This window comes from Durio zibethinus, chromosome 12, assembly GCF_047325235.1.
Source record: "Durio zibethinus cultivar Kanyao isolate XHJ-2024 chromosome 12, ASM4732523v1, whole genome shotgun sequence".
NCBI lineage: Eukaryota > Viridiplantae > Streptophyta > Magnoliopsida > Malvales > Malvaceae > Durio > Durio zibethinus.
The window spans coordinates 26,127,658-26,155,199 of NC_143173.1; the positions used below are offsets into that span (position 1 = coordinate 26,127,658).

At 33.7% G+C, this 27,542-nt stretch overlaps 4 protein-coding genes across 13 annotated transcripts; 3 read left to right on the forward strand and 1 right to left on the reverse strand.

Annotated features, from left to right (window-relative positions):
• Positions 1 to 442: 442 nt before the first annotated feature.
• Positions 443 to 4,597, forward strand: LOC111297854 (acetyl-coenzyme A carboxylase carboxyl transferase subunit alpha, chloroplastic-like). The gene is made up of 9 exons (XM_089741822.1): positions 443 to 578; positions 630 to 729; positions 1,570 to 1,684; positions 1,769 to 1,923; positions 2,129 to 2,178; positions 2,265 to 2,335; positions 2,736 to 2,813; positions 2,882 to 4,022; positions 4,309 to 4,597. Exons 1-8 carry the CDS (start codon positions 443 to 445, stop codon positions 3,944 to 3,946), a joined length of 1,770 nt encoding a protein of 589 aa, XP_089597948.1. The 3' UTR covers positions 3,947 to 4,022; positions 4,309 to 4,597.
• A 2,191-nt stretch (positions 4,598 to 6,788) lies between these two features.
• On the forward strand, positions 6,789 to 15,021 carry LOC111296977 (uncharacterized). 7 transcript variants are annotated; one of them, XM_022891487.2, is made up of 19 exons: positions 6,789 to 7,090; positions 7,171 to 7,341; positions 7,468 to 7,628; positions 8,299 to 8,437; positions 8,891 to 9,042; positions 9,394 to 9,477; positions 9,556 to 9,618; positions 9,991 to 10,119; positions 10,208 to 10,420; positions 10,879 to 10,998; positions 11,443 to 11,492; positions 12,363 to 12,525; positions 12,618 to 12,755; positions 13,338 to 13,460; positions 13,551 to 13,649; positions 13,926 to 14,015; positions 14,127 to 14,211; positions 14,302 to 14,435; positions 14,523 to 15,021. In XM_022891487.2, exons 3-19 carry the CDS (start codon positions 7,500 to 7,502, stop codon positions 14,664 to 14,666), a joined length of 2,055 nt encoding a protein of 684 aa, XP_022747222.2. In that variant the 5' UTR covers positions 6,789 to 7,090; positions 7,171 to 7,341; positions 7,468 to 7,499; the 3' UTR covers positions 14,667 to 15,021. The 7 variants fall into 7 exon arrangements, with proteins under 7 accessions (XP_022747222.2, XP_022747224.2, XP_022747225.2 ...); XM_022891489.2 differs by having other exon boundaries at positions 10,882 to 10,998; XM_022891490.2 differs by lacking the exon at positions 13,338 to 13,460.
• A 394-nt stretch (positions 15,022 to 15,415) lies between these two features.
• Positions 15,416 to 20,891, forward strand: LOC111296976 (protein DEFECTIVE IN EXINE FORMATION 1-like). 4 transcript variants are annotated; one of them, XM_022891484.2, is made up of 13 exons: positions 15,416 to 15,887; positions 15,997 to 16,107; positions 16,268 to 16,350; positions 16,476 to 16,593; positions 16,702 to 16,862; positions 17,144 to 17,631; positions 17,754 to 17,824; positions 18,025 to 18,281; positions 18,868 to 19,049; positions 19,425 to 19,708; positions 19,801 to 19,918; positions 20,007 to 20,189; positions 20,319 to 20,891. In XM_022891484.2, the coding sequence occupies exons 1-13, from the start codon at positions 15,802 to 15,804 to the stop codon at positions 20,634 to 20,636; spliced, it is 2,460 nt and encodes an 819-aa protein (XP_022747219.1). In that variant the 5' UTR covers positions 15,416 to 15,801; the 3' UTR covers positions 20,637 to 20,891. The 4 variants fall into 4 exon arrangements, with proteins under 4 accessions (XP_022747219.1, XP_022747221.1, XP_022747218.1 ...); XM_022891486.2 differs by having other exon boundaries at positions 15,416 to 15,871; positions 20,283 to 20,891; XM_022891483.2 differs by having other exon boundaries at positions 15,416 to 15,871.
• A 135-nt stretch (positions 20,892 to 21,026) lies between these two features.
• Positions 21,027 to 22,160, reverse strand: LOC111296978 (uncharacterized). Its single transcript, XM_022891494.2, has one exon. The coding sequence runs from the start codon at positions 21,656 to 21,658 to the stop codon at positions 21,320 to 21,322; it is 339 nt and encodes a 112-aa protein (XP_022747229.1). The 5' UTR covers positions 21,659 to 22,160; the 3' UTR covers positions 21,027 to 21,319.
• Positions 22,161 to 27,542: the final 5,382 nt, after the last annotated feature.

Here is a 27,542-nt window from a genome sequence, read left to right on the forward strand (position 1 = left end):
CTTTTGATTATCTGATTAATTAAAAAAAAAAGAGGAAAAAGCTGAAAGATTGAGATTAAGCTTAGTGATTATGATGATTGTTATCTGGATGCTAATCTTTAGCATTGGATGACTAATTGGAATTGAATTAAAACTCTATCAGCATGCGTCTATATATCAACAATGAATATACAAGCTGAAAAGGGGGGGATTCACAGTTTTAAAGGGAGGAAAAAGATAGAAGAAGAATCCGAATAGGAGAGGGAGAAGCAAAAACAAAGGGGGAAGCCCCATCTCCATTAGGCCCTCAAGGCCTCTCTTTGGTGGGTGATCTCCCCTTCCATGACCCGAGAAGTGCTTAAAGACCAAGACATCGCATTTGCTAATCGTGACGTACCTGTGACTGCCCTCTGAGCAAACGACAGATGTGACATAGCTTGGAACCCCGGGTTGAGCTACTGAAATGGAGAAGCTAGCTAGACAGCCCGTGTATGACCATGTAAAGGTGAAATCATTGAAGCAGGATCTTAAAAGGGAAGAGGAATTCTGGAGATGTCAGTCTCGGGTTCAGCGGTTTCAAGCTGGTGATAAAAAGACAAGTTCTTTCCCATGCTTTGTGTGTTCAGAGGCGAAGGCATAATCAAATTCAGGGATTGGTTTTTATGATAGTGGTATGTGGAAAGAGGATCATGAAGGTATTCGGGGTGTGATACACAACTCTTTTTCCACCATTTTCACTTCCTACAATCCGTAAAATATTACAGAAGCAGTGAGTGGTATATCTCGGGTATTACACCCACAATGAATGAAGCGTTAGTGAGTGATGTCACAAAAGAGGAGATTCATGCTGCATCACTCAAAATTCACCCCAACAAGGCGCCTGAGCCTGACGATTTCTGAAGAAATAGCCAAAGTCAACCAGATGAAGTTACGATCTTGCAAGAAATTACCTCCCATTCAGAATTATGGTAAAAATCTTGTGCAAGAGTTGTCTCAGTCTAAGAATAGATCATCCCCAAATCCTGAAAGTCCCGTATAGTGAGAAGCTCGAGCTCGACTCACAATTCGGGGCTGGATACTCGGCTCGAGCTCGATCAAGTTTTATTTTTCAAGCTCGAGCTCGATTCGTGATCAAATTCGAGCTACTCGAGCTCGCTCGATTAAGCTCGATTAATATGTAAAAATAAGCTCGATTCGTATACTCGACAAGAGTTCGATTATTCATGCTCGAATTCGAACTCGAACTCGGACTCGAAATATTTTATTAATTAAAATAATAAAAATATATTTAAATATAAAAGCTCGATTAGGCTCGCGAGCTACTCGAATCAGATATAAAAATACTCGAATTCGGTTCGATCGATAAGTCGAGCTATTCGAGCTCGAGCTCGACTCGACAATAATCGAATCGAATTCGAGTTTTTTTCGAATCGAACCCGAATAGCTTGCGAGTACTAATGTATCATTTACACTCCTACCCATGAGTAAGTTAAATAAAACTTACGTATTGGACAGTACCTTTGAAATTTCCATTTGTTTAGAAGAGGGAATCATTGTCACTTTTAACTGATATTTGGGAAATACGTACAGACACAGGAAGGCTCTACGGATGATGTATTATGCAGATCACCATGGGTTCCCTATAGTTACTTTTATTGACACTCCTGGGGCATTTGCTGACCTTAAATCTGAGGAGCTGGGTCAAGTATGAGCACTATTGCATACTGAAGCTTACAAAACTCACTTTTAATGTTGGCTTAACTGATTTGTATGTGTTACTTTCATGTAGGGTGAAGCTATTGCCCATAATTTGAGGACCATGTTTGGTCTGAAGGTCCCAATTGTTTCTATTGTTATTGGGGAAGGTGGTTTTGGTGGTGCCTTGGCCATTGGCTGTGCTAATAAGTTGTTAAAGCTGGAAAATGCAGTCTTTTATGTTGCCAGGTGATTTGAGTTTTTCAATATTGTTTTTATTGAATATTAATTAACTATATACAATTTGGCCTTCCATTCCAAAACAATGTGTGAAATTTTCATGGCACCTGGGTAAGATTGTCTATTATTCCTTGTATATCTGAGTTAATTTTAGATGCATTTTCTACGTGTGCTTTTATTTCTTTTTCTCTGATTTAATTTTTTAATGGTATAGTCCGGAAGCATGTGCTGCAATTTTGTGGAAGACTGCCAAAGCTGCTCCAAGGTTTTGAAAACAATTACTGCTTTTGGGCTTATCTTTTAGTACTGATTTCATTTGATGATAGAACGTTCACCGTTTTTATCTATGTAGGCAGCTGAGCAGCTGAGGATTACTGCTCCAGAGTTGTACAAGCTGCAAATTTGTGATGGAATCATTCGTGTAACTAACTTCGTCACTCTCATTTCTTCAATGAACTAGTTTTTCTGCTTGTGCCTTTTTTTTTTCTGTTTTTGTTTCTTTTTTCGTAGTTCTATGCCTTACAAAAACCATGATAACTTAAACCTACTACAGGCAATTTCATAGAGCAAAGTTGACTGCTAAAGGCTACATTGCTCCACTTTCCTTAGTGTATTCTTTATAAACAAAAGCCAACAATATAGAAGAGTGATTTATGTATTTCACATCTCTGTTTGATGTTTGAAGAAACTGCTGTATTTGGCTTTCAAAGTATTTGCTTTGTACAGCTTTAATGGTTGAATATTGCTCCAGATTTTTTGTTTCCTTTTGGAAGTTCATGTTAATCTCCATGGCATCTGACACTTATTTTTACTTTTGATAGGAACCACTGGGTGGTGCCTACGCAGATCCAGCTTGGACTTCACAACAAATAAAAGCTGCAATTAATGAAACAATGGATGTGAGTTCCACTAGCATTAGTTTTTCATCAAGAAATGTATTGTAATGTAACAAAAATTTATTCTGTAGGAGCTCACAAAAATGGACACGGAAGAGCTACTAAAGCACCGCATGCATAAGTTCAGGAATCTGGGTGGGTTCCAAGAAGGTGTCCCAGTGGATCCGAAGAAAAAGTTCAATATGAAAAAGAAAGAACTAACCATTCCTAGAACCTCAAATGCGGAGTTAGAGGTTGAGGTTGAAAAACTGAAACAGCAAATCTTGAAAGCCAAGGAATCATCCACTAAACCTCCTGAGTTAGCTCTGAAGGACATGATAGAAAAATTGAAAAGGGAGGTTGATCATGAATACTCTGAGGCCATTAAAGCCATGGGCTTGAAGGACAGGCTTGATATGCTAAGAGAAGAAGTTGCAAAAGTAAATACAAGAGACCAACTCATAAATCCTTTTGTAATGGATAAGATTGAGAAGCTTAAATATGAGTTCAACCTAAGTCTATCAGCAGTTCCAAATTACACAACCCTCAAAAATAAGCTTGACATGTTGAAGGAGTTTTCTAAAGCCAAGAATCTCTTGGAGGCTGCTACACTGAAACAGGAAGTTAATAAGAAATTCAATGAAGTCATGGGTGGGCCTGAGATAAATGAGAAGCTTGAAGCAATAAAGGCTGAGGTTCAAAATTCTGGTTCATCCAGTTTTGTGGATTTAGATCAAGAGCTGAAGGACAAAATTCTGAAAATGAAGAAAGAGATAGAATTGGAAATGGTTAATGCTCTGGATTCGTTGGGTTTGGATGTTGAGGTTGTAAAATCAAATGCTGAAGTCCTAAGTGAGCGAACTTCACTCTCAGCCTTCAAAAATAAGGTGGATAATTTGAATGAAGAAATTAACAAGAGATTTGAAAATGTTGTCAATTCATCAAAGTTGAAAAATATGATCGAGTCATTGAAGCTGCAGATAGCAAAGGCAGGAAAGAAACCTGATATAAAGTCAAAAAGTAAGATTGAGGCTATACAACAACAGATTAAGCAAAGACTTTCAGAAGCTATCAGCTCCTCAGAATTGAAGGAGAAGCATGAAGAGTTGAAGGCAGAAATATCTGAAGCCATAGAATCTTCTACTGGAACTGTTTGAAGTTTGCAAAAGGAAACCAAGTATGAGGAACCTAGACTAGAGATCAATTTGGGTGCAAACCGCAGCTTTTCTTAGTGTATGTAGCTCCAGGCACTATACATTATCATTCTTTTTATGCTTTAGATTTCTGATGAATAATAGAGTTTTCTGACATTATTTTATTGGGATGCTTAAGGACGTATACCATTAGGACATTGACATTTTGATGTTCCCTATGTAATAAATAGCTGTTAACTATTACATCTATTAATCATAAATGGACAACCTTGTATTAAAGAGTGATTATGCTATTTCAAACTTTGCTATTTTACTTGATTGGTATAATTGACTTTTATGTTTCATAATTTCTTGTTACTCTTCAGGATATTGGTTCTGTCAGAATGTTAGCGATGTAGATGGTGTTGGAAGTTTGACCGAAGAACTACAATTGCATCAAGCTCTTCCAGAGGAATTATTCAACCTCGAGCCTTTCAAGTGCCACCAAATCCTCCAGTGTCACATGCAGACCAGTGGCCACAAGGTTTTGCATCTATGAAGACACTAATTGGTCCCTGTTTTACAAAGAACACTGTAAATCTTGTGTGATTGCTAGGGGAAGCCAATGGCATGCTTCCAAATATCAGGAATAACAACACACTTCTCTTTTTCTTTTCCCCTCATTTTCTTATTCCCTGTTTTGATTAATTAAATTAAATACCTTCTTGTCAGGTGCACAATTATGAAGACCAAGTCGTATGTTATCATATTATATACTTTTCTGCCAAGTTATGTCAGAATCTTGTTTCCTAAGTAGTCTATGGGTTAGCCATAACAGTAACAATCAGCCAAAACCACTTGTCATTTTCATAATCATTCTTACAGTGAGATACCCACCTGGCTTACTAGAAATAAATTTCGGCTGACCTGCTTCGAACGTCAATCTAGCCTAATGGGTTTTCAGCTTAGTAAGCTTCAGTAAAAAAGAGCCCACTCAAATGGACCATTTGGAGCTTGGAAGCGAACGCGAAATTGATTGAGGCTCCATTTGAATCTTATCGAATCATCAGTGAGGTAAAATTCACTTGATTTTTTCATTTTAAATGTATTATTCTTTCATTTGGATTTCATCTTTAAGATACGATTAGTATCAGTGAGCAACTGGAGTTAAAAGCTACAGTGAAAATTATGAGTTTTATCTCCTGTGAAAATTATGTAGTTTCACAGCATTTTTTTTTGGGTCATTTTTATCTTCATCGTATTATTAATTTTATATTTAAATACATATATTATTATTTTTAATCTTATTATTATTATAATAATTAATTTTATTTTTATAACTATTTTTAATTTTTTCAAAATTAATTTCACCGCCTATCAAACCAGAGTATGAATTTGGAAATCAGGCCATGGCCTTTTGGTATTTTTGGTTCTTTGAACTGAGAGTAGAGGAAGAGAGACAACGGATCGATTCCCTTCCAGCTTCCAGACAGTACTTCTACTTTTGGAATTTTTGGCCGCACTACCCCCTTTTTTTGTCCTTTTACCCTAGAATTGGACCATATTATTGAATTTTTTACTCACCCATTTCAAAGGCAAATACGTCAGGGACACGGCAGGTTCCCGATGCTTGCTGCTCCCCCAGACCCATAGCTCTGCCTGCCGCTTTCATTTAGCCTTTCACTTTGCTTTTTTTTTTTTCCCCCCTTCTTTTTACTCCCTAGGCTTTGAAAGAATCACGGGCTGCCTTTGCCCTCTGCTTGGCCACGTGCACTTTCTCACTTCTTGGCCTATGACGCGTTGCTCTAAGTTTCTAGTTCCTCAAAGGTTTCTCATTTTGCCGTGCATACTCCAAGAATACATTGATTTAGTTGCATCAGCAAAATGGTAGGGTTTAAATTATTTTTGTCACTCAAAGTTGATACAAATTATTAAAGTTTAGGATATAAATATAAAATATTTAAATTTAAACCCTCATAATTTTTATTGGTAGGTAATCTCAAAAAATTTTAAAATTTTTTTATGAGTTAATGGTTTGTTATAATTTTAAAGGTGAAATAACTTTTCCTGTTTTAAAATTTTTTTGACCATAACAATTATTTTTTATTTGAATTAAAAAAATACTTTTATACCTTATCATGAAAAAGTTGTATATTTATAACATGCTCGGTTAAATATAAGTAAGAAACTTGATATTCCATTATTACATCAACAATTTTTATAATAAAAATATAAAAAAAATTTATCAATAAATTACGTGATCAATGACTTCATATTATCATTAATATCATTAATAAATATCATTTTATCTCATTTTAAAAATTTTAAATTCAAATTCAATTGATCTCATTTTAGATAATTGAATATAATTCGAAGATTTTTTATTAATATTATTTTAAATAAATAATTATTTATCATTTTTTTTAGATATTGAATATAATTCAAAGATTTTTTATTAATATTATTTTAAATATATGATTTATGTCGTATTTTTAGATAATTAAATCTCTTACATTTTATTTTGATACAACAAATTAAGCAACTTATCTATTGTTTTATTTTTTTAAAAAAAAAATTGGGTAAATGGCCAGGAAAGCGGGGAATGGAAAATATTGACAGGGGCAATATTGTCATTTAATTTGCAATTTTTACTTAGTTAAATAAATACTGGGGTGAGTTTTGCAGTAAGATTCCATTTACACAAATAACTCATTTATTGTAGCTACTTTAATATTTCGAGAAATATTTTCTTTTCCATTTTTTTTTTTTGATATGGAAAAAAATTATCGGCATAATTTTTTTTCTAAAAATTTATTGCCATAATTTTATCCCCTCTATTTATCAAATCTCTCTCTTTCTCTCTCCTGACATGAGAGTGATTTATTAACTTTTGTTTTTTACTACTCTATCTCTCCTCTTTCAAAAACCTACAACATTCTCTCTCTAGGGTTTCGAAGGGAATTTTCAGCTAAACCGGAGGGCACCCCACCCCAATTGTAGGGTTCGTGCGACTTACTGAACAACTTTATTGTGAATATCGGATTCAAGAGAGGCTTCAATTTCTTTTTCCGGGAAAAACATAAAGACGAAATGAGTTGATTTTAGTGCCTTCAACGACATAGTGAACCGTCATATCGCTGTAATTTCTTCGTCGATTTCATGTTACTGGTGAGTTCGAACCTAATTTCGTGTTCCTTTTTCGATTTTCTCTCTTTGCTCATCAACCGTTTCGCTTTTGCTGGCAAAAGGATTGCGTCGCTTGCGAATAATTTTGTTGGTTAGGGTTGTTTCGAATCGTTCGTCTACTTCGCTTACCAGCTAGACATAGTTTATAGCAAAAAAAAAAAAAAAAAGCACGAGGCGAAATGAGGAAACAGAAAGGGAGGCAAAGTGTGAGAGAAAAGAGCACGAGCTGTTAGGTAAATTTTGCTCTTAATTTGATGAATTTATTTGATAGGAGAGAGCTAGTCATTGTATTTGTGATGATTTAGTATTAATTGATTAGAGAATTTATTTGTTTTCGTTTTGTTTAACTTTTGGTATAGGTTTTAAGTTCGTGGTGTTTGGTAGATGCTGAATGATTGCTAGTATGGACTTAAATGCTTCGCCGTTACCTGAAGATGATGAAGACTCACATGAAAGCCATGTAGAACATTACTCTGCACCAAAAGAACATGTAGAATCTGCAGTCGAAATTTCACGGCGGGTACTCCTCGAATTTTCTCTTCTAGTTTTGTCATGCTTCATTTGTCTTCCATGTAAAGAATGCATTTAGTTGCTCTTGATATCTATCATTGGTTGGAAATAATTCCCGGGTTTTATTTGTATAGAATATATATATATATATATATATATGATTCTGATAAATATGATTTAGGGAATTTCATAATGAATCATTCCAGGGATTGAGGGGTAGGGCGAGGTGGTGCTGTAGTCAGGCAAATATTTTTGGTTTCATGTGCATGTGTAGTGTTGAAGTTTTTTGCATTAATGTGGTTGATTTCGCGGGTAGTAGCTACTTATTGTTAAGGTAACATGGAGGACTGAGAAGAGACATTCTCGCTTGTATATTCATTGCATGGAAAATGTTTGCTCTTGTGCAAAGGAATTGTGTTGTTCTTATATTTGTAGTGGAGTTGTGATCAATTGTTCTTTGTATTTATGAAAAATCTGTGTGTCCATAATTTTAATTGTTAATTAACATGCACATTGGGTTCCTCTTTCTTTTTCCATCTTACTCTTCCCTTATCTGTTTCCTATCTATGTTAAGCATGTCATGCTGTGTTGTTGTTGTTTTACTCTTTATATAGTTTGTAGTCTTCATATTTTTGCATCACTGTTCATTCATGCATGGTAATGGAATTTGCTACTGTTAGGAACGTGAAGAAAGACGGAAGAGATTGAAACAAGACCGACCAGATGACCATCCTGTGCATGTTTCTCCGCCTCCTGTACGTGATCACTTTTATCAAAATAGGAATCCCAAGTTCTACGATAAAAGTCGGATCCCTCCTGGTAAGATCCCTGACATTGCAGAATAATTGCTTTATAGATTTATAGTTATTGTCAATGTATTTTAATAACCACAAATATTGTGGTGTTTTTTAGATTGTGTTTGTTATTCATCTGTATCTTTGATTTTATGTGTTTTTAATACCAATTGATAGTTTATAATGGTTTTTGTGTGTCAACAAATTACCAGAATGGTATCTATGATAGCAGTGATCAATATATGAATTTTATGAATACATTGTTTGAAGTTGATGATTTGAATGATTGTTTCAGCCTTTCAGACAGTGTATTATGACATTGGTATCATGACTAAAAATTAAACACATGAATTTGAAATTTTTACTCGTTTCATTTTTGTTCTTAAGATGACGATTTGATTGATTTATTTAAAATTTAAAATTTACATTGTTGCTTAAATCATTGTGCATTTTTTTTTCCTTTCAAATCTTTTTGCAGGTTGGCTTGATTGTCCTTCGGCTGGTCAGGAAATAGGCTGCATTATTCCTTCTAAGGTTCCACTTGGTGAATCTTATAATGACTGTGTTCCACCTGGTAAAAGATACTCTTTTAAACAAGTGATTCATCAGCAAAGAGTTTTAGGAAGAAAGGTATATAGTAAATATTGCATTTCTCTTCTTATTTCACAATGTTAATCTTAATTTTCCAATGAAATACAAAGCGGATCTTTTTTATGATCATGTCAACTATGTAAACAGCATGTTGTGAAAGAGTAGAAATGCTCAGAAATGCTGGGTCATGTTAAGGAGATTATACAAAGTAAGGTGGTGGACATGGCTATTCAAGATTTTGCTAAAGTATTTGTTCTAAGGACTTGAAACTGTGGTTTTGTGCATATCACCCAAATAAGTTAGATATCAGTTTTTGTTGGATAAGACTTGTAAAGTGAGATTGTTAGTTGGAGAATAATATTTACCTTACCTGTGATGTTCTGTTTTCAGCTTGGTTTGGTGATTGATTTGACAAACACATCTCGTTACTATCAAACTCCAGACTTGAAGAAAGAAGGCATTAAGCATGTAAAGGTGAGCAGAGGGTTAGTATAGTTTATTGCTTTGCTTGTTGCTCGTGGCTTTGGTTTTAATTTTCAGTTTTTCTTCTAGATTCAATGCAGGGGAAGGGATGCTGTACCTGAGAATGTGTCTGTAAATGCCTTTGTTTATGAGGTATTTTTTGCTATGACACTTGTTTATCATTTTCAGAATCTACTAGAATATGTGCCTTTATTTCTTCTTAAAATGTAATTCCGGTGATAGATTTAGTATCAACTCCCATGGTGCATTTATTAATTGATGACTGAAGTTGTGGCTGGTATTATATGTTTCCTTATCATCATGGCAAAGCCAACAAACTACAATGTTTTTGTATCAAACATAAAATAGACCGTATCTCATAATCACTACTGTCTCTCCACTTCTCATTCATCTAGTACGTTTGCTGATCTACATATGGTGTGTGCATTCTGAATCTCACAAGTTAATTGTTTCTAATGTGCTGTTATTAAATTTGTGGGTTTTTCCATGCAATTTGTTTATCAGGTGTCGCAATTCCTCCAACGTCAAAAATCCAAGAAATATATTCTTGTCCATTGTACGCACGGGCATAACCGCACTGGATACATGATTATTCACTATCTCATGCGATCACAATCAATGTCTGTTACTCAGGTCAGTTATTTTTTATTGCATTTCATCTTTTTCAGTATCATTTAGGTATTCATAATGGAATATCATTTTTGTTTTACCTTTTGTGCAGGCAATAAAAATTTTTTCTGAGGCACGTCCTCCAGGAATCTACAAACCAGACTATATTGATGCCTTGTATGCATTTTATCATGAAAGAAGGCCTGAAATGGTTGTCTGCCCTTCAACTCCTGAGTGGAAGAGGTCTTCTGACCTTGATCTCAATGGTGAAGCAGTCGCTGATGACGATGATGATGATGATGATGGAGGTCCAACTACATTACCTGTACGGACAACCTTGCAGTATTGTTTATTTCTCATCTTTTTTGTGTTATTGACTGTAATAAGGGCATTAAAAATATTAAATCTGATAGCAAAAGCTTTTTAATATCCATTGATTATCTTCCAAATGGAAAAGGTAAGGTTTTGACTTTTTAGCTGAAAACAACATATCGTAAATATTATGCATGGGGTAATCTTCTTTGGTCACATCAGTAATCTTTGCTGGTGGTCAGCTTCCTTTTGTTCTTCTTCACCATGTAGATTAGTGAGTACTTTGTTATGTGTTATAAAAATCTTACAAATTTTATTAAGTTAACCTTGTTGTTAAGTTATTGCTAATTGATACTGAGGTGTGCTTGTTTATGTTTCTTCTAGTTTCATATATGATGTTTCGATTTTGCTCAAAATTCTGAAACAATTATTTTGTTTAGGTTTCATCTTTAATGTCTTTTTTCATTTCAGAAGAGTCATGAAACAGACGTAGTGTTGACAAATGATGACATTTTGGGAGATGAAATACCTCAAGACCAGCTGGAATCAATGCGGTTATTTTGCTACCAAACTTTGAAGTTAAATGTTGGGGTATGTACTCTGAAATCCAGTTCTTTTTCTTTGATATTTATCTACTTATTCACATTGTCAAGACAATGAGAGTTGGAGACAGCAAGTTTTCATCAAATTTGTGACAGGCGGAGTATGCCGTAGCTTTTCTATCCACTTTGATTTTTATTGTTTCTTTACTGTATCTGTGATAATTTTGTGGAGGACAATTAAGTGATGAGTTAGTAGGCTTTGTATATGTTAGATGACTGTTGTAATGATAATATTTGAGGATTGTAAGAATATTTTCTCTTAACGATGACATTAAGAGAACTTTTCCCTTTTATAAAACCAAAAATTATTGAAAAGTTGAATGCCTTTTTTTTAAGTTAATTGTTTACTTTGTGTATTATAATTCTTTATTATTATTGTTCATTACAGTTTTGGTTTAACATGAGCTCTGGCATGGCCATTTCTTGAAACCAGGTTAGAGGACATGCACAATTTCCAGGATCACATCCAGTTTCACTGAACAGGTTAATACGTTTGGTTTTATTTTGTTTTCTTGGTTAAGTGGTTATAAGTCTTTTTTGTATGCCTAGTTTACCTGTATGCTGGTTTCTGATTCTTCATTTTGTTTTGTTGAAATAGGCGAATTATCTCTTGGAACTGTGATCAGGCTTTAAGCTGTTTTCTTAATCATGCAGAAACTTTCCTTTTTAAACTAGTAAAGAGTAAAGGTGCCTTGAGATGTGCAAGCGGCTATGTTTTATGTTAAAGTTATAAAACATAAATATTTAAAAATTAGTGGTCAGAAATTAGCTTGCCAGTGTGGTGGATAGGTTAAATGTAAAGGATATAATTTGAGAATATGTATTTACATTTTAAATAATCTGTCTTTTTTATTTTATTCATGAAAATACTTTAAATTTCCTAAGGTTTTATGGTGACACATTAATCATTTCTCTTTTTCCATTCTTTCTTGGGATTAGCTTGGTCCTTGGTGATAATGAAAGTATTTATGATGTCTATTTTTAGTACAAAATAATAATGAAGAAAAATAGGGTAAAGATGTGCCTGAAGGTACGACACTGGCTGAGAAAAGGTCCCAAGCATGTGTGAAGGACTTACCATTTTAGAGAGTGTAGGATGTGAACAGTGAAGTAGCTAAAATCAGTGATGTAAATTCAGTAGAAAACACAGGAATGTCTTCCATTTCTCTGGTTTGACCCCCCAAAAGATTTTTATTTATCAGCTTCAGATGTTCATTTCTTAACTGTTTTTAGGATAAAAGTGAATGTTGAGCTAGTCCTATTTAGTGGTTTCTTTTTCTTTTTTATTTTTTTATAATTATTTTTGTACAGAATCTTTATATAAAATTGAGTTCTCTATTTTTGCGTTTGCAGGGACAATTTACAACTTTTAAGACAACGTTATTATTATGCCACTTGGAAAGCAGATGGAACACGATATTTGATGTTAATAACTGTTGATGGATGTTACTTAATTGATAGGACTTTTAATTTCCGAAGAGTTCAGATGAGATTTCCTTGCAGACACCCAATTGAAGTATGTATTTGTTTATCTTCTTTCTAAGGAAAACTCTGGGAATTTAGTGTTTCATGAGTCTTATTAATATGACATTTTTTTGAACTTGTAAGGGTATAGGGGACAGGACTCATCATTTCACATTGCTTGATGGGGAAATGATAATTGATACCTTGCCAGACTCACAAAAGCAAGAGAGAAGATATCTCATCTATGACATGATGGCACTTAACCATGTGCCTATCATAGAGGTTGGTTGTGTTTATTTATTACAAATTTTTTCTTTTAATTGTTTGTCATCTTTGGCGTTGTAAGTGTGTTGTGAAACTGATAGTTCAGTTGATATCTTGCAATATATTTATTTTACCTTACTTTGCTCTAGGCTTTTGGAGACTCTGTTTTAACATTCGTAGTTGGGCTTGTCAGTAATAAGGGCTTTAATGATCAGTAGTCTTAATTTTGCTTTGGATTTTGATCTTCCTAACCCTGTTTTCCAACAAGCATTATTTGATGTAGGAACTGCTTGTCATCCATTTGGGGTAATGGAAGATAACAGTTACATTACTTGATGACTGCAAAGTAAATTTGTCAGGGGAGTGTCTGTTGGTTTCTGTTGGTTTCCCGTATTAATTTCTGTTGCTTCTTTTCTAGTTCTTTTTCTTCTAGAGATTCAAGAGTGGAGTTATTAGATCTAAGAGTAGATTCAAATTAAGAGGCAAAAAGCCTTTTTAATTTGCAGAATCATCTTATCTCCATTTTCTCTTATGTAAAAAAAAAAAAAAAAAATCCACATAAAACATATCTAGTAACACTATAGATCAAAACTGGTGCAGCGGCCTTTCTATGAACGATGGAAAATGCTGGAAAAAGAAGTGATTGAGCCTCGAAATTATGAACGCCAGAACATTTACCAGAGCAGGAATCCTTATTATAGATATGACCTTGAACCCTTCAGGGTATGTATTGAGGAGCACCGATGTTTAATATATTGATCTATCTCCTACCTTTGTGAGATAGGCTAAGAATTTGCTTAAATCTGTTATCAGGTGCGGAGGAAGGATTTTTGGTTGCTCTCTACTGTAAATAAGGTTTTGAAGGAATTTATCCCGAAGCTCTCTCATGAGGCAGATGGTCTTATTTTTCAGGTGATTGAAGAGGATTATTGTATTATGAATGTCAAACCTTCCGGTCTTGTTGTTTTACTCATTCCCCTTTTGTTTTGTTAATGATATTTCAATCAATTATTTAGTACCTCACCATATGTAATCATCCAATTTTATCTTTTTCAGTTTCACACTCTATATCCTTGCCGATTCATACATCTTTACTCTTAAGTTTGTGGTGCTTAGTAGGCATGTTCTGTTAGGAAAGACTGTTATGTTTATAGGCGCAAGTGGTCACTGATGGCTTTTTTTTGCCAGGGCTGGGATGATCCTTATGTACCTCGCACCCATGAAGGCCTTCTGAAGTGGAAATATGCTCAGATGAACTCTGTTGACTTTTTATTTGAGGTTTTGTTTCTCATTTTTCTTTTAATTGTTTTTTATGCTAAAGTTTGGCTCTTTTGGCTTTAAAAATTTGTAGACATTCATCCCTAAACTGAGAGCTTTATGTATCGACAGATTGGCAGTGACGACCATCAACATCTTTTTCTTTATGAACGGGGGAGAAAGAAGTTGATGGAAGGGCATAGAGTTGAATTCAGAGGTTGCTATGAATTGTGTTTATTCTGTTTCTCTGCTTCATTTGAGAGCATTGCCGTTGATGCTATTTTTTAATTTCCTAAATTTTTTGCAGATGTTTCAGATCCTCCTCCTTCGTTCTCTGGGAAGATTATCGAGTGTTCTTGGGATCTTGATCAACAGGTGTGGGTCTATATGCGGATCAGGACAGATAAGTCGACTCCCAACGATTTCAATACTTTCAAGAAGGTCCGTCTCATTGCTAATTTGACAAATAGTTAATTTTTTTTCCTTAGCTAACTGCAGGAAGTAAGATGTTTGTTTATGCAAGAACAGGTTATGCGAAGTATAAGGGATAATATCACGGAGGAAATTGTATTAAATGAGATTAATGAGATTATTCGCTTGCCCATGTATGCTGATAGAATAAAGATTGACAGCAAGGCCCACCTTCAGACAAATTCAGTACGACGTAGGTGATGGATACTGGTTGTCATGCAGCTGATTGAGGTATTGGATGCTGGAGTTAGCCTTTCATTGCCTGTGTGTTAAAGTGCTTTCAGGCTTCTTTTGGTAGGTAAGTTAGGTGCATACTTGGGCTGTTGAGCACATCATGTAAAAGGTCACACTGGTATCATGTAATTAGCTATCCCCTTTTTTAGTCAATCTTGTAGTTATGTGCTATGCTGGTGAGTTGTATGATCCAGGTGGTACACTATTTTTCTTATAGTTGTTCATATTAGAGGATTAGCATTAGGATAACCATGTAAATTAGTGTTAATTTTTCTTATGTTGTGATCTCTCAAGTTCTATTGAAAGTAGCCATTTTCCAGAACTTAAGTTCTCTTAAGTTCCTTCCTCCTCCTCCCGCTTCCAATTTCTATTTGTTTTTTCCTTTTTTTTTTTTTAATTTATTTTATCCCATGGTTTAGCTATTTAAGTAAGGTAATCTTTTTTTCATTCTTATAAAACAAGTTCTAAAGGGAATGAAAGAATTGATTACGAAATACGAACCCTTAACTCAATTACCAAAATATCTTCACCAATAGAATATATATCAATAAATTGATACTATATATAAGTATATGAAATAGGATTTTATTTTATTTTTATACTTGATTTCAACTCATTTGCTCCCTCTCTAATTTCAGACATGGTAAAGCCTTGGCATTCTATTTTGTAAAGTATTATAATACGATAAATACCATTTTTATGATATCGAAAGGAGCAAAAGCGAAACATTAGAGTACTCAACCGTAACTGAGACATGGAGATTAAGAAGTCGTAAGGCAACTAAAAATTCTTCTTTTCAAACATTAATTTTTCCAAAAATAAAAATTATACGAGGTTTTGTTGAGCTGAATCCACTGCACATCTCGTCAAAATCATCAATGTTCAGAGCTCCTTTTTCAGCTCGGAAATCTTGAGAAGAAGACAGCCAGTGTAATCGATCATCTACTTCTTAGATTTCCGAACTCTCTCTCTCTCTCATCTGGAAACTTCTCAATTACACACTCGAAAATTCTGGAGTGAAGCAGAGATCACAACATGAAATCCTTCGTGATTAGGGTTTTTTGGATTCTTTTCCTTTTGATTAGCGCCCCGAGTTTCTCTCATGGCGACGATTCCAAAAATAAATTCCGTCAACGACGCGCCACTGATGACGAGCTTGGTTATCCCGAAATGTAACTCCTTTTTTGGGTTCGGCGATCTTAATTTTACTTCTTTTTTTTTCTTCTTTGGTGTTTTTTGGATTCTTCAATTAGAGGAGCTATTGTTGTAAGAAATTTTTGTTTGTATGAATGTGTAGGGATGAAGATGCCTTGTTGAACACACAGTGCCCTAGAAATTTAGAACTTAGATGGCAAACAGAGGTCAGCTCTAGCATTTATGCAACTCCGTTAATTGCCGATATCAATAGGTGAAGTTTTCTCTTCCTTTAAGTTTATCTTTTAATTGCATGGTGAGTTTTTACCATGTTAAATTTATTTCATTTTCTGAAATTTGCTTCTTTTTTTTTGAGTAAATTGATAATTATAATAATAATTTAGTTGACTCTAGTATGATCGTATATTTTGTAGTGACGGGAAGCTTGATGTCGTTGTTCCCACATTTGTTCACTACCTTGAAGTTTTAGAAGGTTCTGATGGCGACAAAATGCCAGGTACCAATGCTTTGTTTTTCCTCCAATCATGTTAAATCAAGTTTTTCTATGAAATGAACGTGTTTATTTAGTTCTAGAGTAATTTGATTGAAGTTGATGCAATTGAGTTCTCAATAATTTGTAAGGTTGGCCTGCTTTTCACCAGTCAACTGTGCATTCTAGTCCTCTGTTGTATGATATTGATAAAGATGGTGTGAGGGAAATTGCTCTGGCTACCTACAATGGTGAAGTGCTTTTTTTCAGGTGATTTATCTTACTTAATTGCTCATTAGCAGCAATGCTCTCAAGTTGGTATGTGAACTTATTATTCTGGTGTTGGCATACTAATTTGTCCCAAGGTTATATTTTTAGGGTTTCAGGCTACATGATGACTGAAAAATTGGTGGTACCTCGTAGAAAAGTTCATAAAGATTGGTATGTGGGATTGCATCCTGATCCAGTGGACCGTTCTCATCCAGATGTCCATGATGATTTACTTATCCAGCAGGCTGCTAAAATGAATGCCATGAACCGTATGCTATTCCCATGTTTCAATAATTTTATACCCCTGATATTTCTCAATTTCGTAATCTCTCATTTTATACTTGTTGCTATGAAAGCTCCCTTGCACTCTGCTCCATAATGGTAATATGCAGACAATAAGCAGGCACAAGTACACAGCACATTTCATTGGGGATTATATTGTTCTTTTCGCAAAAGTTTAGTCCCTTATTCTGCATGGTTTTATTTATATCATGGAGCCTTCTCTTCCCATGAAATGACTCACACCAATACATGCTGATTATCCTTGCAGAAACAAATGGAAGTATAGCTGAATCTGACGTTACAGGTTCAAGTTACTCTAGCAAGGTTAACTTGTCCAGTACAGAGAATGGAAAGAAAGAGAATGGAAGTCAAATAGAAGATACCATCAAGCTGCCAACTGGTGTCAATAATTCTTCTGCAAACACTGCATCAGTGGGAAACAATGAAGCAAATAATAAAACAAGTGTGGGGAGATGGCTACTAGAAGATAACAACTCAAAAGGTTCCCAGGAAGGTAGTTCTGATTCAAAAAAGAATGTTCAGGAAGCTACCGTGGAAAATGATCAAGGGTTAGAAGCAGATGCAGATTCATCTTTTGAGTTATTCCGTGATAGTGATAAGTTGGCTGATGAGTATAATTATGATTATGATGATTATGTTGATGAATCCATGTGGGGAGACGAGAAGTGGACTGAAGGACAACATGAGAAAATGGAGGATTATGTGAATGTTGACTCACATATCTTGTCTACTCCAGTGAGTATAAATTTCAATAGATTAGATAATGTGTTTCTTTCTAGTGGAGGAACTTTGTTGCCAGTCACAAGTAAAATTCTACTTAAACAGTCACAAAAATTTTGCTCTCTAATTGTCCTCAGGTCATAGCAGACATTGATAATGATGGGGTTTCAGAAATGATTGTTGCTGTTTCCTACTTCTTTGATCACGAGCAAGTTCTCTTCCTTTCCTTTCAATCTGACTTTGTAGTCTAGGTTATCTCTCAAGTTTCAAGTGCAACCTGAAAATAGCCTTTTTTCTTCCATTTTCATATTTAGATCTTACAATCTGTTTTAAGTTAATTTGTATCTCATGGAAGGAGGGATGCTCTTTTACAATTGAAGGAGCTGAAAAACTGACATTAATTGTTAGGTATTATGACAACCCGGAGCATATGAAGGAACTTGGAGCTATTGATATTGGAAAATATGTTGGTGGTGGCATTGTCGTATTCAATCTTGATACAAAGCAGGTTAAGTGGACAAAGGACTTAGATTTGAGTACAGATACTGCCAACTTCCGTGCACATATATATTCTTCTCCAAATGTTGTTGATTTGGATGGTGATGGTAACTTGGACATCCTTGTTGGAACTTCATATGGCTTGTTCTATGTATTGGATCACCATGGTAGTCCCTTTCAATTGACACTTTTTTTTTTAATTTATTTCCCCTGTATTGTTAGTTTAGAATTCTTACAGTTTGTTTTATAGGAGTCAACCATACTTCACAATCACAACATAGCTAATGCAAATTCCCTCCTTTGTGCCTATGCAAATTCAAGCGGCTAGTTGCCAAGATACTCCAATGTCACGTTATCTTGTGACTCAAATTTTTTACTGAATCTCCTTTAGGATTATTCTTTTTCTACATTCAGTTTGTTGCCTGATTTATGTTTTTGATTCAGGGGTTTCATATGTGAATGTGTTGTGAAGGCTTGAACGCCCTTGCTCCTGTACCACTCTAAGTTTTTCTTCTTGAACCCTAATTAACTATATCCACTTGCAATATGCTTGCACTTTGTTTCCTTACAATACTCTGTTTCTTTTTAAAAGTTTTTCTCCTCATGCTGGTTGATGTTTTTCATTGAAAGCAACTTTCTGTGCAAAGATCTTCATCTTTGTTTTTTCCCATTTAAACTGACTTTAAATTATGTAAGCAACTTTATTTCAATGCTTGTTACCAATTACCCAACTGAATTATTCATTTCATTCAGGTAATGTCAGGCAAAAGTTTCCTCTTGAAATGGCGGAAATTCAAAGTGCTGTAGTTGCAGCTGATATCAATGACGATGGCAAGATTGAGCTAGTGACAACAGATACACATGGAAATGTTGCAGCATGGACTGCACAAGGGGAAGAAATTTGGGAAGCTCATGTAAAGAGTCTGGTTCCCCAGGTGAGTTGTAGCATCTTTTCTGTAGTTTTGCCCGTACATGGCTAGTATGATCATTTGTTAGATAGTTTATGTATATGCATTTATAGTTTGATATTGTTCAGCCAGTCTCTTTTACTTTTCCTTGCATCTAGATTTCATGTTTTCTTATTGCTAGTCCAGATTATATAATTGCATGAAGGGGTATGTGACATGATCATTGGTGTATGCCCTGGATGATTGTTACCAATCTGTTCAAGTATCTTTCTCCGGTTTTAAACCTCTAAATTGAACTAAATAATGCATAAAGAGACTAGTGCTGAGCTGATATACATCATGATTGGATACCTGTTTGAAGTTCTTTGAGATCATATATCTGATATCTTTCTCATTCCTCAGGGTCCTGCCATTGGTGATGTTGACGGAGATGGCCACACAGATCTTGTAATTCCCACGCTATCAGGGAATATTTATGTTCTAAGTGGAAAGGATGGTTCAGTAGTTCGTCCTTATCCATATAGAACTCATGGGAGAGTAATGAATCAACTTCTTCTAGTTGACTTTAGTAAACGAGGGGAGAAAAGCAAGGGACTCACTATTGTTACAACATCCTTTGATGGTTATTTGTACCTGATAGATGGACCTACATCATGTGCTGATGTTGTAGATATTGGTGAAACTTCGTAAGTTATTCATTCTTATGCCTTATGGTTCCATACCCTTATCAATGCTCTTTCATGTTCATTTATCTTCTAAGTGTACCATTTCTTGACAGGTATAGCATGGTGTTAGCAGACAATGTTGATGGTGGTGATGATCTAGATCTTATTGTTACAACTATGAATGGAAATGTCTTTTGCTTCTCAACCCCTGCCCCACATCATCCCCTGAAGGCAGGATAAATCTGAACCAGACATATGACAAACTTCTTGTGCATTTGCTAACAATTTTAGGTATTAATTTAATTATAATACATTTCAGGCATGGAGATCAAATAACCAAGGAAGAAACAATGTTGCAAACCGGCACAACCGTGAGGGAGTGTATGTTACACATTCATCAAGAGCTTTCCGTGATGAGGAAGGCAAAAGCTTCTGGGTGGAGATTGAGATTGTGGATAAAGATAGATATCCATCAGGGTTTCAAGCTCCTTATAATGTCACCGTAAGCTTCCATTTCATACACAAATTACGATTTGCTAAAAGCAACTCAAATGTTTCCTCTCCTTTTTTTGGCTAAGTAGTTCAACTGTTTCAGTCTCCTTTATTTTGATATTGTGCTGAAACAATTCAGACAACATTGTTGGTCCCGGGTAACTACCAAGGAGAAAGAAGGATAAAGCAAAGCCAGATCTTTGAGCGTCCGGGAAAATATCGGATAAAACTTCCGACGGTTGGGGTAAGGACAACAGGGACTGTTGTTGTGGAGATGGTCGACAGGAATGGACTCTATTTCTCTGATGACTTCTCCCTCACATTCCATATGTATTACTACAAACTACTCAAGTGGCTTCTCGTCATCCCAATGCTTGGGATGTTCGGTGTGCTTGTCATCCTTCGTCCACAGGAGGCCATGCCTTTACCGTCATTCTCCCGAAACACTGACTTGTGAGAAACTGCACCGCAGTGGACCTCAACACATGCTATAGTTTACATCACTTAAATCAAGGCCACTGATATAGATGTCTTTAGAGCATTAAATCCTACAAAATTAGACTGCCAAGTTCGCATTGATTTTCCGTTTGTCTAAAAAGTTGGCCTTTTTGCTTTTTCAATCAAGGATGTCGGAAATTGTATCATAGTCGAATTTGAGTTTCATTTTGACATTAGCTATTTACTTGTTTATGCTCTTTTCTTCGCTGCTTTATTGATGGTATTATTCCTCAAATGCAACAATCTAAACGTTTCTTCTATAAATTTTTACTTTGGAACCAAACCCAAAATTGAAGCTTTCACAAGCAAATCGTATGAACAAACTGATTCTTCAGCTGACATGCAAACATTAACACCATAAATATAATTTGATTTCTGATTAATTTAACCAAAAATATCCAACCTATCACTCAGAAAGACCACAATTATGCTTACACCGACAATCATCCGAGTCAAATAATTATTGCAGTCATCAAGGAATTCTACTCAATTATTCATCATAAATTTAAGAAAAACGTGTTTAAACATTATCAGAAGCAAGATGTAATCAACATGAGTTTAACTAGAGCCTACAGCATCTTGAAAAACAGATAACAAGTAATTGTATCATGAATTAAATAGAAAAAGTCTTACATGAGAACCTTAGAAGCCCTGTAAGAGAGGTCTCTTTCCTAGCCTCTTGATCTCTCTATCCATTTTCCTAGTAAGCATCAATCCAAACATCCTGAAATCACATAAAAGGGAGCAAAATGGATGCCCAAAAGTGGCGGGAACATTCCCTTCCACAAAGAAATGACTGTACCAGGTAAGTCCATAACCAAATATGGGCACACAGACCAAGAACCACCAATTAAACAGCACAGAATATATCAATACTAGAATACTCGAGAGTGTGCCTGCAAAGTGCCAGCGCCTTGTAGCTGGTTTTGAGTGCTCATTCACATAAAAAGCCCAAAACTCCTCCAAGCTCCTGAAATTCATCTCTTTTAAGACAAAAAAAGAAAAAGCGAAACTGAGAAAGTTGATCACTTGAATCACCTGATCAGAAACTTTGTAATAAATTAAGCCAAAAAAAAAAAATTCAATCTTGATTTGGTTTGACTGGAGGGTTTTGGTTAAAAATCACACAAATAGGGACTAAATCAAGAGGTAGTTGGGAAAACTGGGTTTGATGGGATGGATATTCTGGGATCCGGTCACTCCCTGTCTGAAAGGCTGGAACTTTGCTGGAATGATATAATTAATAATGTACTCCAAGGAAGGAAAGTGGCGTAAGAGAGTTGAAAAGGGTGAATATTTGCTGTCTCTGGAGGTGAAGGAATCAAAGTAGGTTCGGAGTCTCTTATGCAACAGTAGCTTGGGCTTTGTCCGCTGAGATATGTGACGGAGAGAAATTTGGACTTACTTCTTTTATGTTTTATAGTTTTTTTTTTTTTAGTATTTTTTCTTTATTTTTTGAGCTAATAGCTTATATGTGCATTAGAAAATAAACAAACAGAGTCCAGAAAGTAAATTGTAATAAATGTTTCATGTACTATATTACAAATCAATACTATATCAAGCTTCAATATGTTGACTTAATGTTCTTCACTCTGCTGTGATTTGTGATTGACAGATCACGTAAGGCAAACAAAAATGTACAATGACACTTTTGCCATAAACAAAACAAAGAATGAGGTCGCTAAATTATCTTGCCGTACCATTCATGAATCAATGCTAAATGATCTTTTTCGGTTCATTTCGTATTACTTCCCCGGTGTGAACTTGTTTTTAAATGCTGCATGATGTTCTTTGACATTTTAGAAAACTGGCTTCCCAGTTGCAAACAGATTCCAGAAAATGGCTGTGACACTGAGGAATGCCTGAAAAGATCCTAACCACTGTACAAAACAACCGGTTCCAATGATGCTGATTATGGCAGCCAGTGTCCCTGCTGAATTTGCTATGGCTGTTGCCATTAAGAATATATATCCTTATTGTTAGTGATGGAAAATTGAAAACTAAGTAGAGGAAAAGTGCAAAACTACAATAAATATGAACAAAGTCATCGGCTTGTTATTAGATAGAATTGGCTTTAATGTAGCATTGAAGAAGTTGTTAGAAATTTTCAAAATAAAATATGAAAAATAATTTTATATTAATAAAAAGTTAAGATAGATAATTAAGTTTGTTTGAAATAGAGAGATAAATTTATTTAAAATGAACAGTTTTAACTGTTTAAAAATAGATAATTTTTATCTATTTAAAATAGAGATATATGTTTGTAGAAAAAAACATTTATCTATTTATAAAAGGTTCTTTAAGCTTTCTAAAAAATATATAGAAAATAATTCTTGGAACACTTCCTCTTTCTTCAACTTTAGATTTCTTTTATAGTTTTACTACAAAAAACTTTTATAGAAGTTCAGTGATATTGTGATACACTGATGATTGTTCGGTAAATTGATTTCATCAATGCAAAACATAATCAATCACTAGACTTCATTATATCTTCAAGGTTTATTACCTGCAATCCTTTTGTATGCTTACTAAGTAAATAATACGGTAGGGGCAAATAAAACCTTAAAAAAAGTGGTACTGTCACACGTCTTGGAGCTTTTCCTCAAAATTTCAAATTTATCAACAGTAGTAATTTCAATTTTTCATTGTTGCTTTAACAATCTTAAGATTTTATTTGGTTCAACAATGGCTACTGAAGCAACGCTCAAAGAATTGGCTTATAGTTTTGTCAAATTGGGTTGTTTTGATAGTGGCAATTTTCAAAGATAGCAGAAAAATGTGCATTTTCAACTTTCAATCTTGAAGGTTATATATGTTCTGACTATTTTCAAGCCAAAAGAAAATGAAACAGAAGAATTTGTTACTGCAACAAGAGAAAAGTAGAAATGGAATAATGCAGATTACATGTGTAAAGGTTATATTTTAAACGGTCTGTCTAATAATCTGTTTGATAGATACTTAAATGAGGTTATTGCAAAGGAGTAATAGAACAAATTGAAGACCTGGTATATGATCGAAGATGCAATAAATACAAAATTTCGCGTTAGTCATTTCAATAATTATCAAATGGTTTATGAACGTTCTATGATTGAACAACTACGTAAAATTGAAAGAATGCTTAATCAATTTAAACAATATAATATGAGTATAAATGAACAATTATTGTATTATTTGTAATAGACAGACTTTCTCCATCATGAAAGGACTTTAAAAGAAGTTTGAAACATAAAAAAAAAAAAAAAAATCACTCTTGAGGCTTTGGCTAATCATCTTTAAATTAAAAAGGAATACATAAAGTAAGAACAAAATTTTGGTTCTAGTGATGCCAAAATTCATGTTTTGGAGGAAAGACAAACTAAAAAGCTTGACAAAAAGAAATTCAAGTTCAAGCAGATTATTAATGGGCCTAAACTCAAGAAGAATAAAAAAGGCTTATGTTGCCATTGTGGTGAGCTATGATATTTCAAAAAAGAATATCAGTTACTACAAAAGAAAAATGATTCCTTAAAAGGGGATACTTCTGAAAAAATTTGTTATCATGATTTTCGAGATCAACGTACTTGAAAATGATGAATCTTGGTGGATTGATTCTGGGGCAATAAAATATGTGTGCAAGGATAAAAGTATGTTCACAACATTCAAACCAAATGAATATGGTAGTATCTTTTACATAAGAAATTCTTCTATAGTAACAATCAAAGGCAAAGAGACGTTGATCTTGAATTCACTTATGGAAAAACTCTAACTTTGAATGATGTTTATTATCTATAAGAAGTTAGGAAGAACTTAGTGTCTGAAAATTTGTTGAACAAATTTGGTTTTAAACTTATATTTAAGGTAGATAAATTTATTATATCTAAAGGAGAAATTTTTGTTGGGAAATGGTATATGTATGAGGGAATGTTCAAACTCAATAGTATTAATAAAAATAATAATGATGTTTTTGCTTACATAGTTGAATCTTTATATTTATGACATTATAGATTAGGTAATTTAAATTATAAAAAATTACATGTTATGAGTAAGCTTCTGTTAATTTCTGAATTTAGTCAAGATATTAATAAATGTAATACATGTATGTTGACTAAGATTATTAAAAATATTTTTTCTAAAGTTAAAGGAAATACAAAATTACTTGAGTTAATTCACAATAATGTTTGTAATATGCATAACACTCCTACATTATCTGAAAAGAAATATTTTATCATATTTATAAAAGATTGTATTAGATATTGTTATTTTTATTTGTTATCTTCCAAAAATAAGGTACATGATAAGTTTAAAATATATAAATCTGAAATTGAACTTTAGTACGAATTTTTTATCAAGTGTTTGAGGTTGGATAAGGGTAGAAAATGTTATAGTCCAAGTTAGTTGAATCTACCAGAATAATCCATTAAGTTACTACTCCTTATACACCACAACAAAATAATGTAGTTGAAAGGAAAAACATGGTCTTAACAGAAATAGTAAATCCAATGTTATCATATTCTGGTCTTGAACAAAGATTTTAGAGTGAAGCTTTATTAACAGTTTGTCATATATTAAATAGAATTTATCATAACATCTAGATCCAGGGATCTATCGCTAGACATTGACTTTTAGGGAGTCGCCACCAATCTTTTTTATCTATGTGTGATTGGCCACCTAAAAAATCTGTCTTTTTAGGGAACATCTAAGTTTAAGGGTCCCTAAAAGAATAGGTTCAGGTCTACTAACCAGAACAGGGTTCGAGAGTTCGGTTACGTATTAGGAAGGTTATAGCACCCTCACAATGCCCATCAAAAGATGGTACCAGCTTAAATTTGTGTTATCCGATAAGCCTTAAAATTTTACCAAGTAATTAACTATTGGAAATTATTCTCAATTGACTCTAATACTTTTAGCAAAAAATTGAAAAAATTCCCTCACCTCAAGAGTATGCAAGAAAAACTACTGTTTCACTTGCAGATGCTCCATCGTCGGATTATTTAAAGAAAAATAAAATCAAAATCAAAATAAAAAAAGAAGAAAAGAAGGATTTTTCTTGTGCAGGAAAAATTGATACTTTCAACTTTTTCCTAAAAATATTTTTTTTGAAACTTTAATTTCGAGGAAAATTGATACTTTCAACTTTTCCTCAAAAATTGATTTTTTTAAAAAATTTATTTTTAAGAAAAATTGATACTTTCAACTTTTTTCCAAAAATAGTTTTTGAAAACTTTTATTTTCAAGGAAAATTGATACTTTCAACTTTTTCTCAAAAATATTTTTTGAAAACTTTTATTTTCAAGAAAAATTGATACTTTCAACTTTTTCTCAAAAATTGATTTTTTTGAAAATTTATTTTTAAGAAAAATTGATACTTTCAACTTTTCCTAAAAAATAGTTTTTTTGAAATTTTATTTTTAAGAAAAATTGATACTTTTAACTTTTCCCAAAAAATATTTTTTGGAAACTTTTATTTTCAAGAAAAATTGATACTTTCAACTTTTCCTCAAAAATATTTTTTTTGAAATTTTATTTTTAAGGAAAATTGATACTTTCAACTTTTTTCAAAAAATGTTTTTTTGAAACTTTGATTTTCAAAGAAAATTGATACTTTCAACTTTTAACTTTTCCCAAAAAATCTTTTTTTGAAAATTTATTTTTAAGGAAAATTGATACTTTCAACTTTTTCCCAAAATTTTTTTTTATTTTTATTTAAAGAAAATAGAATAATAAAATAAAATAAAAATAAAAAGAAAAGTAAAACAAAATTAAAAATAAAATAAAGATAAAAAAAATATTAAATAAACCTAATATAATAAATAAATAAATAAATAAATTCAAAAAAAAAACCTGAAGCGGCTCAAAGTATGGTTCGACTCGGTTCAAGAAAGAAAAACGGCTCGAAAAAGCGACTTGGGATCTCGGCTCGGCTCGGCTCGGAGGGAGGAAGACACGCGCGGGTCAGAAAACGGATCGACGCTCGAGTCGGATCGGATCTCGGTAAAATACGCGGATCTTCTAGGTCACTTAAGGTAAAAACGACATCGTTTTAAGAGGGTATATAAAACTTTTCCCTTTATTTTTCGGTAGAAACCTTCTTCCCTCTCTCTCTCTTCTTTCTTTTTCCTCTCGTTTCTCTCTAAACGATCGAAGAACTCCGATTGAATGTTCACCGGATTCTAGAATTTTTCGTCGGAATCTGAGTTTTTCACCGAAAGTTCATTAAAAAGTTGGTCGATTTCTGGGATCCTTCGTCGAAAATTGGGCAGCTCGTCGAAAAATTTAAATTTGGCCGAAATCGTCGTCGAAAAATTCAACCTTCGTCGAAAAAATCACCGAAATCTGGAAATTTTCCAAAAATTTTCAGAAAAATTTTCGCCAAAAATCTCTAAAAAATTATTTTCGATTCCCACAACTATTCTAACACTTCTCAACCTTCTTTTAGCCTTCAAAGACTCTTCTATACACCTCTTTTCTCTCAAATCAGTAGTTTTTTACTCACTATTTTTCTGTGTGTTCTGTTCTGTTCTGTTCCAGAGGGTCCCTTTTATAGGGATTGATCAGAAGAATTTCTGATCAATTCCAATTCCTCTTTGGATTAGGATTCAATCATTGAATCCAACATGGACTCTTCTGATTGAATCTCAATCCAATTTTCAACCAGATAAATCAAAAAAATAAAAAAAATCAAACGAAAATAAATCAGATAAATCAAAAAAATTAACAGATAAATTAAAATTAAATAACAGATAATACATAAATATTAACAGGAAAAAAAAGAAAAAATAATAATAATAATAAAAATATATACATATTAATAGATACATAAATACCTAAGATAAAATAATAATAATAATAATAATAATAAAAGAAAAGAAAATATATATAAAATAGT

Coding starts and splice junctions, on each gene's coding strand:
- LOC111297854 (XM_089741822.1), top strand. CDS start 443: ATGGAGAAGCTAGCTAGACAGCCCGTGTATGACCATGTAAAGGTGAAA. Junction 1,685..1,768: donor AATCTGAGGAGCTGGGTCAA/GTATGAGCACTA, acceptor ACTTTCATGTAG/GGTGAAGCTATTGCCCATAA. Junction 2,179..2,264: donor GACTGCCAAAGCTGCTCCAA/GGTTTTGAAAAC, acceptor TTTTATCTATGT/AGGCAGCTGAGCAGCTGAGG.
- LOC111296977 (XM_022891487.2), top strand. CDS start 7,500: ATGATTGCTAGTATGGACTTAAATGCTTCGCCGTTACCTGAAGATGAT. Junction 13,461..13,550: donor ATGACCTTGAACCCTTCAGG/GTATGTATTGAG, acceptor ATCTGTTATCAG/GTGCGGAGGAAGGATTTTTG. Junction 14,016..14,126: donor CTGTTGACTTTTTATTTGAG/GTTTTGTTTCTC, acceptor ATGTATCGACAG/ATTGGCAGTGACGACCATCA.
- LOC111296976 (XM_022891483.2), top strand. CDS start 15,735: ATGAAATCCTTCGTGATTAGGGTTTTTTGGATTCTTTTCCTTTTGATT. Junction 16,594..16,701: donor GGTGAAGTGCTTTTTTTCAG/GTGATTTATCTT, acceptor TTATATTTTTAG/GGTTTCAGGCTACATGATGA. Junction 17,632..17,753: donor CACATATCTTGTCTACTCCA/GTGAGTATAAAT, acceptor AATTGTCCTCAG/GTCATAGCAGACATTGATAA.
- LOC111296978 (XM_022891494.2), bottom strand. CDS start 21,658: ATGAATTTCAGGAGCTTGGAGGAGTTTTGGGCTTTTTATGTGAATGAG.